Below are 17,808 nucleotides of genomic sequence, written 5' to 3' on the forward strand. Positions count from 1 at the left end.
AAGAAATTCAAAGGTCACATTAGGAAGGAAGAGGTGGTGTTTGCTCGATTGCGCTTAGGACATTGTACATTGAACTCGTTATTGCATCTGGTTGGCAAGCATGTGAATAGCTTGTGTCTGTAGTGTATGGTCAATGAAACTGTGGAGCATGTGTTGTTATATTGTTGTAAGTATGTTGAAGAGAGGGAAAGATTGAAGTGTAGGGTGATTGAGGTTGAACAGGGTTGGGGGGGGGATTTTGGGGATGGGGGAGGGTCTGTTCGAAGTTAGTATGGCTCTTTTTTATTTTCTCAGAAGTACTGAGTTAGGTTGGATGATTTAGAAATGTTGTAAAACGTGATTGACCATACACTCCAACACAGGAGGTGGCGGCATGCACCTTTAACGTTTGTTTGCGGACCGCCATTTTATCATAGAAGAAGAACAAGCTCGCCGCGCTCCCGAGAGTGGTAACTTGCGCGGCCCGTTTGCCGCTAACGGAGCAGGCTAGCTGAAGGGACTCGGAATTCTGTTGTCGGTGACACAAATCCAAGTCCATCTGTGGTTGTAAACAGACTGGACGACGCATTATTGAGGCGGCGAGCCCTTGGTCGAGAGTCTACATGCTAAATATGTGGAAGGTCCGAGAACTGGTGGATAAAGCGTGAGTATTCTTGCAGTTATCGTGTTGACGTTTTGTTACAAGGCCCGTTTATGTTAAGGACAAGGGAATCACTGATCCCGTGACGTCACGCTGTTTTCTCAGGTGACGGCTCACGTTACTGTTTCAGCCGTGTGTACAACATGAAATGAACATTAAATCATGTATTCTCCCCTGATCTTTTTGCTAATGTCCATTCTAAACATACATGCAAAGTAACATCCCCACCCCCCTCTTTCAGGCTGCTAACTCAGGAAAGTAACGTTAGCATTAACCATACAGCATCACCTAACGCGTTAGTCTCATTCCATGTCTCTGAAGCGGATCACTTTGATGTCCACTATCATCCATTTCCTGTTAGCAATATTTGCTTAACATGGCTAGATGATTTCTTACTAAATTATAATGCGAGGCCCTCGTTCACTGCCACCTAACATTAGCCAGTTCGAAATCTTACAAAACGGGCAAATTTAGCGTAACATGAGCTAATTAGCTAGCATAGCTAAGCTAGCCCCAATGACTGTCAAGACCGTTTCATTGTGTCCATAACATTACCCACTATGGAAGTTGAACTTCGTGACCATTCTATTGTTTTATAGTTAAAACGTTTTTATACGACCACAATTGCTAGTTAGTTAACTAACTAGCTAACTATCTAAGCCAGCAGCAGCTAACATGTATTTGTCTGTGCACTAACCTACTGTTAGTTAGCTGCCGGTTAGCTTCAGGAGGACTTTGCAGCAGAGCCATAAAGCTGTGTGTCGACTAGGGTAAACAGGCTCTTCATGCCTCTCATCAAACACTTTGAATGACAGTGACTGAAAGTGCTTAGCTAACGTCTCACTGGGGGGCATTTTCTTCATAGCTAGTTAACATGAGCTAAATTAGACTAGTATTCTACCAGCAGCACAAACGATGTCACGTTTATATGGTAATGTGGAAACCATAAACAAAAGCCAGCATTGCAAAAGGTATTGCATTTTAATCAATGGTTACTTTTATTGTGCCAACAAGAAAATACAGGAAGTAATTTATGAAAACAAATATAAAAAGTATGGTTTTAAAAACATTTTTTCAGACCAATAATGGAAAAGTTGTGTTGACACTGGTATGTTGAGAATATTGGGCTGTAGAGAGAAACTAACTATTCTACCTGTTTTAGCTAAAGTGGGGCATGAAATACTCAGTAGGGTCTCCACACACCAAACATGGTTCATTTTTGTGTTGCATGGCCTGCTAGTGGCTTTTCACTCCGCTCCTTCCATAGCCCCCAATGCAATACACTGTAATAGGCTGTACATGGGATACATAGTGGCTTGTAGAGAGAACTTTTCTACCTGTGTTGAATATCAGTTGGAGATGCAAGACACCTTACCAGGTTTTTGGGGGGTGCTGAGGAGTATTTCTGTCTGTAATAAAGCTCTTTTCTGCTGGAAAAACTCGTTCTGATTGGCTGGGCCAGGCTCCCCAGTGGGTGGGCCTATGCCCACCCATGGTTTGCCCAGTAATGTGAATTCCCTAGATTAGGGCCTAATGAATTTCTTTCAATTGACTGATTTCTTTATATGAACTGTAACTCAGTGAAATCTTTGAAATTGTTGCATTTATAGTTTTGTTCAATATATATTAGATTTTCGTTTTGATAAAAAAAAAAGTTTGACTTTCATGCTATTTTTTTATTTTGTCTGTGTTGATTTCAGGACCATGGATAGTACCAGGTCATTTAAAGCTGTGTTACTGGATATGTACGACACACAGTCCCCCTCCAAAATTACAGATATTTTGTTAGTAGAGACCTAGCTCCGTTGCAAACCAGGTTTCCCTAAAACAGGAAGCCTGGGAAAGTTCCATAGCAGAAATCAGCTAAAGATGGGTCGGAACCTGGTGAAATCACTGACGCCTCGCAACACGTCAAACCAATCAAATTCCCTGCTTGGGCAGAGTTTCAAAGGTGCTCACCAGATTAGTGTCATAGGAGCTACAGTGCATGAGGACAACAACAGTTCAACAAAAGAAGCACTGGTGACGAAACATTTTACCAGCATGCTGGTTTTCACAACATTTCTCTGTTATTTGGAGATTAGCTAAAGCTGCAGCAAGATGGGAGAAATGGTCTACAATTTTGTCCATATTAATAATTGTAATGTTGTTTCTGAAGTGATATTTGGTTGTAAAGGCTTGCATGAGGGACAATAAGTAGCAAGACACAACGAGGCTAGTTATGAGAAAAGTTAGCTAACCTTGTAAGCTACCTAGGTTTAACTAACTTGCTAGTAGTGCTGAGCGATTAGTGCTTTTTGAGGTTCGCTATGTTTTGGTTTGATTATAAAAATACATGGATTTCGGTTTTCGATTATTTGTGGTGAATGCTGTAACACAGAATAAAACCGTTAAGAGGTCACGTGATGGTAGTGACTGTACATTACTGCTTATCACGTAATTTATTCACATTACTTTAATCAAATATTTCAGTTGTTGTGTATATTACATTTTGTCACTTGATGACTTTATTATTTCATTCCAAGTCATCATCTCATCTCTATAGAGCTGCTGCCTATGCTCTCTGACAAATCACAATTTTGTTGTTTTTCAAGGTAAATAAGGCATACTTTTATGACTACTGAATATCAACTATAAGTCACTTAGATCATGTGCTTTCAGGTAGAGAAAGCCCCGCAATGCAATTGCTTTCAATCCCTCTCGCGAGTTCTCTCTTCGTCTCCGTCAACAAGGACTCTGCGTCTGCTCCACACAGACTAAGACCGGACAAGTAAGCGGGCGCTCAATAGATTATGATCATTGTAGTTAATTACCACATTTTCTGTGCTAAACTGTATAGAATATTAGCCTGTTGGAAACTACAACTCCCAACTACATCACACAATTCGGGCTTGATCTCGATAGAAACTGAGCATCGATCTCACAGAAATAAACAAACTAAATGGAATTCAAATAATTGAACCGACGTTGGTCAATTAGTTGTTTAAAAAACAAAAAATAATATAATTTGCAGTTAATCACTCAGAACAAGTTATTTTTCAAGGCACTGTATCCCATGTACAGTGTATTGCATTGGGGGCTATAGAGTGGAGAACGAAGTGCTGCTGGATATGTACGGCAGTCCCCTTCCAAATCTAACCATATTTGGTTAGTAAAGACCCTATTGAGTATTTTCCACCCGACAACTTCTCTACAACCAGTAAGTATCCCCCATACAGTGTATTGTATCGCAGTGAATAGTGTGGGTAGAGTAAGGAGTCATCAGCACTCTGTATTAAACCTGTTGCCCATCACAAGTTAATAAAAACAAGAGACCATTTCAATTTTGCAGACTATTGAGTAATTCCAATAACATAACTGTATTTTATAAAAAAAAATGTATTTCTTTAAATATAACCTACACAATAGCTTTCAACATACCAGTATCTGTGTAAACTTTCAAAAGAAATGCTGCTATAAATAATACAATGTAAAAAATAAAATGCATCAGATTCTTTTTATTTTTTTAGGTAGTTGCAATTAGGGTTGGGTGGTATATAGATTTCATATTGGCATACTGTCCTTCTCATCAGGGGATTTACAGTATTACCATCTTAGTACACAAGGGGGTGCTAAAATGCAACAAAAAAGCTAATTGGGTGTCTTATCAGAAAGAATTTGCACAAACTATTCGTGAATTTCAATAGAGGCTGCTAGCTAAATATGCTAATGAGCGCAAATGAAAATAAACTAATTGCAAAGAGAGGGAGGAGCAGACGGGCGAGAATGGAGAGGAGAAAAAATAAACGCACTTAAATCAAGAACTCATCCAAAACGCTTTGACTTCTCAAACACGACAGAAAGCCCGGTCTTTTTATTAATTCAGCCACTTGCATAGATAACTAGCAAGTTAAGCCAAATACACAGCTGGACTCACCAGCTCCCGCTTTCTCCTGTTGTGCTATTTACAAACAAACATGTAACTCGCTCAACTTTTCTGGGAACTTAGCTTGATATTGTGACAGGTAAAATGAAGAACGCAATCTGCTTTTATCTCCTAACTTATTGCACAAGTTGACTGCAGGTATTTAACTTAAATTCGCTACATTTATTGAAAAACTTCAAATAAATAGTTTTGATGTTATTGAAAACCATCCCCTTGCTTTTTCCAAGTACCTCGGTATACGGTATACCGCCCAAGCCTAGTTGCAATGCTGTGAAAAAAAAATAATCCCAACGTTTAGCTTGTCTTTGCAGGGGCGCTATTATTCTGAAATGTGCTGCCAGCATAATATCCTGATGCTTGGAGAACAGGAATCTAAATTAATGTGTTGCACATGATCTCATATGTGTTGGCTATGGACATTTGTACTGCATGGTGTTTACCAGACATTATTTCAATTAATCGCTAGAGGGGTTTGAAGTTTGTATACCCTGGCAACACTTATTTAATCATTCATGCGTCAGTATTGGAGAAGTTCAATTTTCTTAGTGCAACCCTTTATGTCAACACAGCTAGCTATGATCATGAGAAAAGCCTCTGTGGCACCAATATCTTGCATTGCAAGCCCTGCAGCTTAGTGCTTCAAGGTTGTGCACGATTTCATAAGTGTAGCTAAGTAACCACAAAGTATAAAATAGAAAGACATTTTGTCCTGAGGCATAGCCTACTTCTCATAGGAAAGAGTGTGTTTGACCTCTGGGTTGAAATGTGCAGTCACTGTGGTCATTTGACTAATACAGTTTTGAAACCAAGTGGTGTGTTTCTAGCACTTCTTCCTATGCCAGCATAAAGTCATGAATCATGGCAGTTCTTGTATCAACCCTGCATGCAACCACTTTCTGCAGGATTACCTTTCTCATGCTTTTAAGTTAGGCTTAATATAGGGAGGGACTTGTAAATACCATCGCTGGTCTAGCCATTCAGGACATATTGAAAATAGCCTATTTATAATCTGCTGTGTTTTGATTTGAATCAAAAAGTTTATTTGCATGCAGAGTAGTTTCAAATAATGCATACACTTGAGTCATAAAGAATGCATGAAATGAGAATGCTGATGAGCAGTAGAAAGAGGTGAAGGATATGAATGACTTATTCTGATGCAAAAGTTCGCAAGCCTCCCCAATGAATGACGCTCTGATGTCACTGTGACCTCTGATCTTCAATTGCGTGCTTGTTGAGATGAAGGTTTGTAAGGTGCAAAGCCAGGCTAGACTCCATGTAGGTAGACAAGATACTGCCTCCATTGTCTGACTGAATGCACTCATCCTTGATTCCAAACTGAAGGTTTGTAAAGGAAGAGGTTTCTTTCATTGTGCAAACAGACAAACGAGCCCAGTAATTGAAAAGGGTCCTTTCTTTGCTTCTTGTCTCCTCATTTTGAAAGGAACTCCATGGTTTTATGAAGGACTGTAAACATCAATTTACCAGAAATGATTCCCTATAGACTTCAATGGTTTTAAACAAGCATTGGGCCAGTAACCGAAAGGCGGCTAGGTGAAAAATCTGTCTGTGCCCTTGAGCAAGGCGCTGAACCATAATTGCTCCTATAAGTCGCTCTGGACAGGAGCGTCTGCTAAATGACTAAAATGTAACATTTAATGGAGGAAATGCTAGGTAGCTACATACATTTCAGCTGTCCTGGTAAAGGCTAGGCAGAGCCCCTATTTTTATTTTTAAATTTGTTCTAAATGTATAGCCAGCAAGCTAGCTCCTAATTGCAGTGTTGGATAGATAGCTAACATGTTCCATCTATGAAAATAGCAACAATTATCTCACTTTATTTCAACTTATCCAATCTTTACCTGGCACTGTGCATCTGTAGCTAGCCCATCTGTAGCCCCCCCCCTAGCTAGCTCAGTTCTGTTTATTGTTTCATTATTTTACATATTTTTTGAACACCAAATGGTCACAAGCTGCCTGACAGTGGGTGGAAGCTAGCTAACTAGATAGCCAATGCTATTGCTGAGGCAGGGATATCTTGCCAGCACGCATTGGGTGAATGCAGCAGTCCTATAACGTTAGCAAGCAAGACAAGCCGTGTTTTCAATGAATAAGCCGGCTTGGTAGCACACATTTCCTTAATTGATTCCGAAGATGGCTCCATAGCCTGCAATAAGCTAGCTGACTCAACTCAATGATGAAGGAAGTTCATCAGAAACTTTCTTCACCATAGAGTTGTGTTTTAGCGAGTTGCTGAGCTGGGGCTATAGGGTTATCATAAATTGTACTAGCTAGCTAGCTTCTTCTCTGTTCTGGCATAAACCATAGCCTACATGTCGACACGTAATCACTGCAATTTCAGAGTTGTTTTCAACTGCTAGCCAGGTTTGGACTAGTTGCCTGCTTGCTAGCTAGTAGCTAATGTTATACACAGAAAATAACAAACTCTCTTTAAAGGATGATATTATTACTTGGCTGTGATCTGATATCGTTCTGCACTGAGTGTACAGAACATGCTCTTTCCATGACATAGACTGACAAGGTGAATCCAAGTAAATGCTATGATCCCTTATTGATGTCACTTGTTAAATCCACTTCAATCAGTGTAGATGAAGGGGAGGAGATGGGTTAAAGAATGCTTTTTAAACCTTGAGACAATTGAGACATGGACTGTGTATGTGTGCCATTCAGAGGGTAAATGGGCAAGGAAAAAAGTACCCTGTTCAAAAAGTGCCTTTGAACAGGGTATGGTAGTAGGTACCAGGCGCACCGGTTTGTGTAGAACTGCAACGCTGCTGGGTTTTTCACTCTCAACAGTTTCCCATATGTATCAAGTAGAGGTCGACCAATTATGATTTTTCAACGCCGATACCGATTATTGGAGGACCAAAAAAAGCTGATACCGATTAATCGGCCACATTTTTTATTTATTTTCATATATGTGTGTGTGTGTGTGTGTGTGTGTGTGTGTGTGTGTGTGTGTGTGTGTGTGTGTGTGTGTGTAATAATGACAATTACAACAATACTGAATAAACACTTATTTTAACTTAATATAATACAAACACAGTGTTGATAAAGAACGTAAAAGTGCAATATGTGCCATGTAAAAAAAGCTAACGTTTAAGTTCCTTGCTCAAAACATGAGAACATATGGCTGGTGGTTCCTTTTAACATGAGTCTTCAATATTCCCAGTTAAGAAGTTTTAGGTTGTAGTTATTCTAATCAAATTTTATTGGTCACATAGTCATGGCCAAAAGTTTTGAGAATGACACAAATATACATTTTCACAAAGTCTGCTGCCTCAGTTTGTATGATGGCAATTTGCATATATTCCAGAATGTTTTGAAGAGTGAATTGAATTGAAGAGTGAATTGCAAAGTCCCTCTTTGCCATGCAAATGAACTGAATCCCCAAAAAACATTTCCACTGCATTTCAGCCCTGCACAAAAGGACCAGCTGACATCATGTCAGTGATTCTCTCGTTGACACAGGTGTGAGTGTTGACGTGGACAAGGCTGGAGATCACTCTGTCATGCTGATTTGAGTTTGAGTAACAGACTGGAAGCTTCAAAAGGAGGGTGGTGCTTGGAATCATTGTTCTTCCTCTGTCAAATATGGTTACCTACAAGAAAACACGTGCAGTCATCATTGCTTTGCACAAAAAGGGCTTCACAGGCAAGGATATTGCTGCCAGTAAGATTGCACCTAAATCAACCATTTATCGGATCATCAAGAACTTCAAGGAGAGCGGTTCAATTGTTCTGAAGAAGGCTTCAGGGTGCCCAATAAAGTCCAGGAAGCGCTAGGACCATCTCCTAAAGATGATTCAGCTGCGGGATCGGGGCACCACCAGTACAGAGTTTGCTCAGGAATGGCAGCAGGCAGGTGTGAGTGCATCTGCACGCAGAGTGAGGCGAAAACGTTTGGAGGATGGCCTGGTGTCAAGAAGGTTAGCAAAGAAGCCAGCCACTTATTTCCAGGAAAAACATCAGGGATAGATTGATATTCTGCAAAAGGTACAGGGGTTGGACTGCTGAGGACTGGGGTAAAGTCATTTTCTCTGATGAATCCCCTTTCCGATTGTTTGGGGCATCCGGAAAAAAGCTTGTCCGGAGAAGACAAGGTGAGCGCTACCATCAGTCCTGTGTCATGCCAACAGTAAAGCATCCTGAGACCATTCATGTGTGGGGTTGCTTCTCAGCCAAGGGAGTGGGCTCACTCACAATTTTGCCTAAGAACACAGCCATGAATAAAGAATGGCACCAACACATCCTCCGAGAGCAACTTCTCCCAACCATCCAGGAACAGTTTGGTGACGAACAATGCATTTTCCAGCATGATGGAGCACCTTGCCATAAGGAAAAAGTGATAACTAAGTGGCACGGGGAACAAAACATCAATATTTTGGGTCCATGGCCAGGAAACTCCCCATTGAGAACTTGTGGTCAATCCTCAAGAGGCGGGTGGACAAACAAAAACCCACAAATTCCAAGCATTGATTATGCAAGGATGGGCTGCCATCAGTCAGGATGTGGCCCAGAAGCTAATTGACAACATGCCAGGGCGGATTGCAGAGGTCTTGAAAAAGAAGGGTCAACACTGCAAATATTGACTTTGCATCAACTTCATGTAATTGTCAATAAAAGCCTTTGACACTTATGAAATGCTTGTAATTATACTTCAGTATTCCATAGTAACATCTGACAAAAATATCTAAAGACACTGAGGCAGCAGACTTTGACACGAATATTAATTTTCACATTCTCTAAACTTTTGGCCACGACTACACATGGTTAGCAGATGTTAATGCGAGTGTAGCAAAATGCTTGTGCTTCTAGTTCCGACCGTGCAGTAATATGTAACAAGTAATGTAACAATTTCACAACTACCTCATACACACAAGTGTGAAGGAATGAATAAGAATATGTACATGCATATGGATGAGCGATGGCCGTGCGGCATAGGCAAGATGCAGTAGATGGTATGGAGTACAGTATATGAGATGAGTAATGTAGGTGTAATGCATCTGTAAAATTTCTTTAGCCTCCTGGCGCCTTCTTCACCACGCTGTCGGTGTGGGTGGACCATTTCAGTTTGTCCGTGACGTGTACACCGAGGAACTTAAAACTTTCCACCTTCTACACTACTGTCCCGTCAATGTGGATAGGGGGGTGTCCCTCTGCTGTTTCCTGAAGTCGACGATCATCTCCTTTTTTTTGTTTACATTGAGTGTGAGGTTATTTTCCTAACACCACACTCCGGGGGCCCTCACCTCCTCCCTGTAGGCTGTCTCGTCATTGTTGGTAATCAAGCCTACCACTGTAGTGTCGTCTGCAAACTTGATGATTGAATTGGAGGCATGCATGGCCACGCAGTCATGGGTGTACAGGAGAGGGCTGAGAACGCACCCTTGTGGGGCCCCAAAGTTGAGGATCAGCGGGGTGGAGATGTTATTTCCTACCCTCACCACCTGGGGTGGCCTGTCAGAAAGTCCAGGACCCAGTTGCAGAGGGCGGGGTTGAGACCCGGGGTCTCGAGCTTAATGACGAGTTTGGAGGGTATTATGGTGTTAAATGCTGAGCTGTAATCAATGAACAGTGTTCTTACATAGGTATTCCTCTTGTCCAGATGGGTTCGGGCAGTGTGATTGCGATTGCGTCGTCTGTGGACCTATTGGGGCGGTAAGCAAATTTGGAATGGGTCTAGGGTGTCAGGTAGGGTGGAGGTGATATGATCCTTGACTAGTCTCTCAAAGCACTTCATGATGACGGACATGAGTGCTACGGGGCTATAGTCATTTAGCTCAGTTACCTTAGCTTTCTTGGGAACAGGAACAATGGTGGCCCTCTTGAAGCATGTTGGAACAGCAGACTGGAATAGGGATTGATTTGAATATGTCCGTAAACACACCAGCCAGCTGGTCTGCACATGCTCTGAGGACGCGGCTAGGGATGCCGTCTGGGCCGGCAGCCTTGCGAGGGTTAACACTTTTGAATGTTTTACTCACGTTGGCTGCGGTGAAGGAGAGCCCGCGGGTTTTGGTAGCGGGCCGTGTCAGTGGCACTATTGTCCTCAAAGCGAGCAAAGAAGTTGTTTAGTTTGTCTGGGAGCAAGACGTCGGTGTCCGCGACGGAGCTGGTTTTCTTTTTGTAATCCGTGATTGACTGTAGACTCTGCCACATACGTCTCATGTCTGAGCCGTTGAATTGCGAGTCTACTTTGTCTCTATACTGACGCTTAGCTTGTTTGATTGCTTTGCGGAGGGAATAGCTACACTCTTTGTATTCATGTTTCCGGTCGCCTTGCCATGATTAAAAGCAGTGGTTTGTGCTTTCAGTTTTGCACAAATGCTGCCATCAATGCACGGTTTCTGGTTGGGGATGGTTTTAATGGTCACAATGGGTACAACATCACCGATGCACTTGCTAATAAACTCGCTCACCGAATCAGCATATAGATCAATGTTGTTGTCTGAGGCTATCCGGAACATATCCCAGTCCACGTGATCGAAGCAATCTTGAAGCGTGGAATCAGATTGGTCGGACCAGCGTTGAACAGACCAGAGAATGGGTGTTTCCTGTTTTAGTTTCTGTCTATATGCTGGGAGCAACAAAATGTAGTTGTGGTCAGATTTGCCGAAAGGAGGGTGAGGGAGGGCTTTGTATGCGTCGCGGAAGTTAGAGTAGCAATGATCCAGAATGCTGCCAGCCCGGGTCGCGCATTCGATATGCTGATAAAATTTAGGGAGCATTGTTTTCAGATTAGCTTTGTTAAAATTCCCAGCAACAATAAATGCAGCCTCAGGATATGTGGTTTCCAGTTTACATAGAGTCCAATGAAGCTCTTTCAGGGCCATCGAGGTGTCTGCTTGGGGGGGATATACACGGCTGTGATTATAATCGAAGTGAATTCTCTTGGTAAATAATGCGGTCGGCATTTGATTGTAAGGAATTCTAGGTCAGGTGAACAAAAGGACTTGAGTTCCTGTATGTTGTTATGATCACACCATAACTCGTTAATCATAAGGTATACACCCCCGTCCTTCTTCTTACCAGAGCGATGTTTGTTTCTGCTGGCGCGCGATGCGTGAGGAAACCGGGTGGCTGTACCAACTCTGATAACGTATCCCAAGTGAGCCATGTTTCCATGAAACAGAGAATGTTACAATCTCTGATGTCTCTCTGGAGGGCAACCCTTGCTCGAATTTTGTCTACCTTGTTCTCAAGAGACTGGACATTGGTGTGTAGTATATTCGGGAGCGGTGAGCGATGTGCCCGTCTACGGAGCCTGACCAGAAGACCGCCCCTTCTGCCGCGCCGTTGTTTTGGGTCACCAACAGGGATCTGATCCATTGTCCTGGTTAGAGGTCCAAACAGAGGATCCGCTTCGGGAAAGTCGTATTCCTGGTCGTAATGTTGGTAAGTTGACGTTGCTCTTATATCCAATAGTTCTTCCCGGCTGTATGTAATAAGACTTAAGATTTCCCGGGGTAACAGTGTAAGAAATAATACATAAAAAAAACAAAATACTGCATAGTTTCCTATGAACGCGAAGCGACCATCTCTGTCGACGCCATGTTGCAACTGGGGCTCGTAAGTATAAGGAATTATAGGACTATTTCACTGTGTACCATTTTGTATTTCATATACCTTTGACTATTGGATGTTCTTATTTGCACTATAGCCTAATCTCGGGAGTTGATATGCTTGAAGTCATAAACAGCGCTGTGCTTCAAGCATTACGAAGAGCTGCTGGCAAACACAGGAAAGTGCTGTTTGAATGAATGCTTACGAGCCTGCTGCTGCCTACCACCGCTCAGTCAGACTGCTCTATCAAATACCAAATCATAGACTTAATTATAATATAATAAATACACAGAAATACGAGACTTGGTTTCCGGATTTTACCATACTAATGACCTATCATTTCGAAAACAAAACGCTTATTCTTTTAGTGAAATACGGAACCGTTCCGTATTTTATCGAACGGGTGGCATCCATAAGTCTAAATATTGCTGTTACATTGAACAACCATCAATGTTATGTCATAATTATGTAAAATTCTGGCATATTAATTACGATCTTTGTAAGGAAGAAACACAGTTCGCAACGAGCCAGGCGACCAAAACTGTTGCATATCCAGTACATTGACTCTGCTTGCACTGAACACAAGAGAAGTGACAATTTCCTTAGTTAATATTGCTTGCTAACATGCATTTATTTTAACTAAATATGCGAGGTGAGATCTTGCATGGAGCCCCAGGCCGAGGGATATTGACAGTTCTTCTGTGTTTCTTCCATTTGCGAATAATCGCACCAAATGTTGTCACCTTCTCACCAAGCTGCTTGGCGATGGTCTTGTAGCCCATTCCAGCCTTGTGTAGGTCTACAATCTTGTCCCTGACATCCTTGGAGAGCTCTTTGGTCTTGGCCATGGTGGAGAGTATGGAATCTGATTGATTGCTTTTGTGGACAGGTGTCTTTTTTACAGGTAACAAGCTGCGGTTAGGATCACTCCCTTTAAGAGTGTGCTCCTAATCTCAGCTCGTTACCTGTATAAAAGACACCTGGGAGCCAGAAATCTTTCTGATTGGGGGGGGGGGGGGGGGGGTCAAATACGTATTTCCCTCATTAAAATGCAAATCAATTAATAACATTTTTGGCATGCGTTTTTCTGGATATTTTTGTTGTTATTCTGTCTCTCACTGTTCAAATAAACCTACCATTAAAATTATAGACTGATCCTTTCTTTATCAGTGGGCAAAAACGTACAAAATCAGCAGGGGATCAAATACTTTTTTCCCCCACTGTATATGAAAGCTGGTGGTTCAATATTCCCAGTTCTTCAATATTCCCAGTTCAGAAGTTGTAGTTATTATAGGAATTATGATGTGTAGACTATTTCTCCCTATACCATTTTGTATGTCATATCCAGTTGAAGTCGGAAGTTTACATACACCTTAGCCAAATACATTTAAACTCAGTTTTTCACAATTCCTGACATTTAATCCTAGTAAAAATTCCCTGTCTTAGGTCAGTTAGGATCACCACTTTATTTTAAGAATGTGAAATGTCAGAATAATAGTAGAGAATACTTTTTTTCAGGTTTTATTTCTTTCATCACATTCCCAGTGGGTCAGAAGTTTACATACACTCAATTAGTATTTTGGTAGCATTGCCTTTCAATTGTCTAACTTGGGTCAAACGTTTCGGGTAGCCTTCCACAAGCTTCCCACAATAAGTTGGGTGAATTTTGTCCCGTTCCTCCTGAGAGAGCTGGTGTAACTGAGTCAGGTTTGTATGCCTCCTTGCTTGCACACGCTTTTTCAGTTCTGCCCACAAATGTTCTATAGGTTTGAGGTCAGGGCTTTGTTATGGCCACTCCAATACCCTGACTTTGTTGTCCTTAAGCCATTTTGCAACAATTTTGGAAGTATGCTTGGGGTCATTGTCCATTTGTAAGACCCATTTGTGACCAAGCTTTAACTTCCTGACTGATGTCTTGAGATGTTACTTCAATATATCCCCATAATTTTCCTCCCTCATGATGCCATCTATTTTGTGAAGTGCACCAGACCCTCCTGCAGCAAAGCACCCCCACAACTTTTCTGCTGTTCTAGGATTGATTTGCACTTTACGCACCAAAGTACGTTCATCTCTAGGAGACAGAATGCGTCTCCTTCCTGAGCGGTATGACGGCTGCGTGGTTTCATGGTGTTTATACTTGCGTACGATTGTTTGTACTGATGAACATGGTACCTTCAGGCGTTAGGAAATTGCTCCCAAGGATGAAACAGACTTTGCTGATTTCTTTAGATTTTCCCATGATGTCAAGCAGAGAGGCACTGAGTTTGAAGGTAGGCCTTGAAATACATCCACAGGTACACCTCCTATTGACTCAAATTATGTAAATTAGCCTATCGGAAGCTTCTAAAGCCATGACATCATTTTCTGGAATTTTCCAAGCTGTTTAAAGGCACAGTCAACTTGGTGTATGTAAACTTCTGACCCACTGGAGTTGTGATACAGTGAATTATAAGTGAAATAATCTGTCTGTAAACAATTGTTGGAAAAACAACGTGTGTCATGCACAAAGTAGATGTCCTAACCGACTTGCCAAAACTATAGTTTGTTAACAAGAAATTTGTGGAGTGGTTGAAAAAACAGTTTTAATGACTCCAACCTAAGTGTATGTAAACTTCTGACTTCAACTGTAACTTTTACTATTGGATGTTCTTATAGGCACTTTACTATTGCCAGCCTAATCTCGGGAGTTGATTAAGCTTGAATTCATAAACAGCGCTGTGCTTCAAGCATTGCTGATCGCAAACACAGTAAAGTGCTGTTTGAATGAATGCTTACGAGCCTGCTGCTGCCTACCACCGCTCAATCAGCCTGTTCTATCAAATGTTAATTATAAAGAACACACAGAAATACGAGCCTTTGGTCATTAATACGGTCAAATCCGGAAACTATCATTTCGAAAACAAAATGTTTATTCTTTCAGTGAAATACGGAACCATTCTGTATTTTGTCGAACGGGTGGCATCCATAAGTCTAAATATTGCTGTTACATTGCACAACCTTCAATATTATGTCATAATTATGTAAAATTCGGGAAAATGAATTACGGTCTTTGTTAGGAAGAAACACAGTTCGCAACGAGCCAGGCGACCAAAACTCTTGCATATCCAGTACCTTGACTCTGCTTGCGCTGAACACAAGAGAAGTGACAATTTCCTTAGTTAATATTGCCTGCTAACATGCATTTATTTTAACTAAATATGCAGGTTTAAAAAACTATATACTTCTGTGTATTGATTTTAAGAAAGGCATTGATGTTTATGGTTTGGTACATTTGTGCATCGAATGTCCTTTTTTGCGAATGCGCTTTTGTTAAATCATCACCCGTTTGGTGAAGTTGAATTAGGCTGTGATTCGATGCTAAATTATCATGCACCGCATTGATTATATGCAACGCAGGACAAGCTAGTTAACCTAGTAATATCATCAACCATGTGTAGTTAACTAGTGATTATGTTAAGATTGATTTTTTATAAGATAAGTTTAATGCTAGCTAGCAACTTACCTTGGCTCATTGCAGCCACAAGGTCCTTTTGACGCTGCACTCGCGTAACAGGTGGTCAGCCTGCCACGCAGTTTCCTCATGGATTGCAATGTCATCGTCCAAAAAGGCCTATTTACCGATTGTTATGAAAACTTGAAATCGGCCATAATTAATCGGCCATGCTGATTAATCGGTCGTACTCTAGTATCAAGAATGGTCCACGTTTCAAAGGACGACCTCTAGACGCAAGTTTTGAGAGAGCGTGCAATTGGCATGCTAACTGCAGGAATGCCCACCAGAGCTGTTGTTAATTTCTCTACCATAAGCCGCCTCCGTCGTTTTAGAGAAGTTGGCAGTACTTCCAACCGGCCTCACAACCGCAGACCACGTGTAACCACGCCAGCCCAGGACCTCCACATCCGGCTTCTTCACTTGCGGGATCGGGAGGGGGGGTGCGGAGGATTATTTCTCTCTGTAATAAAGCCCTTTTGTGTGTCTCAACTCATTCTGATTTGCTGGGCTTGGCTCCCCAGTGGGTTGGCCTGGCTGCCAAGTGGGTGGGTCTATGCCCTCCAGGCCCAACTGTGGCTGAACCCCTGCCCAGTCATGTGAAATCTATAGATTAGGGCCTAATGAATGTATTTCAATTGACTGATTTTCTTACATGAACTGTAATTCAGTAAAATCTTTGAAATTGTTGCATGTTGAGTTTATATTTTTGTTCAGTATACATTATGCGATTACTGATTTGTAAATACTGAACATAACCATGCAGAGAACCATGCACATAACTTTCTCCAACCAGGAAAAAAATGTACTTGCTATTGTTACATAATGGTAATTTGTTCTATAGCAGACAGAGGCTCCAGTCGAGTGCCTGTTTTATGGACAGAGCTTGCAGACAGGCGACAGTAATGGATGCTGCCTGAGATGCCATCATCTGATTTCAGCTGAATAGGGCTTGAAACAATAGGCCTAGAGGGAGAGGGCCTTCTCCTGCTACCCTGGCCCCAGAGAGCTCCCTGCAGATGCTAAGCTGTTTGAGAACAGACTATCCACCGCCACACCTTGTCGGTGCATTTTTTAAATTCTCATACATCTGTTTGGAATGGGATCCCAGCACAGGGGGGCACGTCGCTTCAGTGTGTTGGCCAGTTGAATGGTATTTCTGGTGAGGACTGACATTCTTCACAGATGTCTTGCAGAATATGCATTTTAGGCTAGTCGATGGGTCATTGGGCCATATAGCCTATACCTATAGGTCATTCTGAGTACAAATGATGCTTTTAGGTTACAGTAATGAACAGAACTTCAGTCCATCAGCCAACCTGCAAATCCATTTTTATCAGTAAATGATCTTCCTAGGCATGGCTCCCAGCAGTACAGTATTCTATATCCTCCCAGCACACTGCAGTGTGATCAGCGCCACTTCTGTGTGAGTAGCTTCAGGAATAGACCTACTCCAAATCAACCGAGCTGCAGGCTGCATCCCCCAGGGACTTTTCTCCCTGGCAAATGTCCTTGTCCGTTCAGTGCCTCTTGCTTCTAATGAGCGTCAGTGAGCTGAGCGCTCTCAACCTCCCTCCCTCGCTGCTGTGGTCCCCTGTGTCCCCTTCATTACTATCACCACTATCTCCATTTGAAACCTGACCTCTAGAACCACTGTTCCTCAGAAGCAGCAGGTGATGTTTATCTTCTAGTGTAGGAGGAGGGAGAGAGGAGAGTGAGGACTGGAGCAACTAGATGTTGTTTCATGTGCAGGGCTTTGGCTTTTCAGCAGTGGCCCGCTAGGCTGTGTTCTCCACTGCATGTGTAAATAAGCAGGCACATCCTGAGCAGAACAGACGCGGCAACGGCGGGCCTACTGAACAAAGAGGCCCAGGATGCAGAGGGTTGGAAGGGAAGCCTGGGCTCTGTCTGTTTCCTTTTCCCTTTCAGTCAGAGCCACTGCTCACCTTCTTTTGTCTCATCTTCAGCTGAATATTTTTCACACAGCGGGCCCTTCTGTCTGTGTGTGTGTGTGTGTGTGTGTGTGTGTGTGTGTGTGTGTGTGTGTGTGTGTGTGTGTGTGTATTCTAGGCTGTTTGAAATGTAAGCACATCGCCAGTACGCTTGCCGTTCAGGCCATCTGCTTTTATAAACCGCTGTCATTCATTATTCAGTGGACTAGGATTTCCC

The 17,808-nt window shown here is 42.1% G+C and overlaps 1 protein-coding gene across 3 annotated transcripts in view; it reads left to right on the plus strand.

Moving 5' to 3' along the window:
- The first annotated feature begins 431 nt into the window (after window positions 1–431).
- The window catches only part of LOC115148495 (clathrin interactor 1), a 34,764-nt gene continuing 17,387 nt past the window's right edge, over window positions 432–17,808 (plus strand). For all 3 annotated transcript variants that reach the window (XM_029690423.1, XM_029690424.1, XM_029690425.1), the window contains exon 1: window positions 432–643. In XM_029690423.1, the coding sequence (XP_029546283.1) occupies window positions 603–643 (41 nt within the window). In that variant the 5' untranslated portion in view covers window positions 432–602. The remainder of the gene's footprint in view (window positions 644–17,808) is intronic.

This window comes from Salmo trutta, chromosome 15 (assembly GCF_901001165.1).
Source record: "Salmo trutta chromosome 15, fSalTru1.1, whole genome shotgun sequence".
Classification (NCBI taxonomy): Eukaryota; Metazoa; Chordata; class Actinopteri; order Salmoniformes; family Salmonidae; genus Salmo; species Salmo trutta.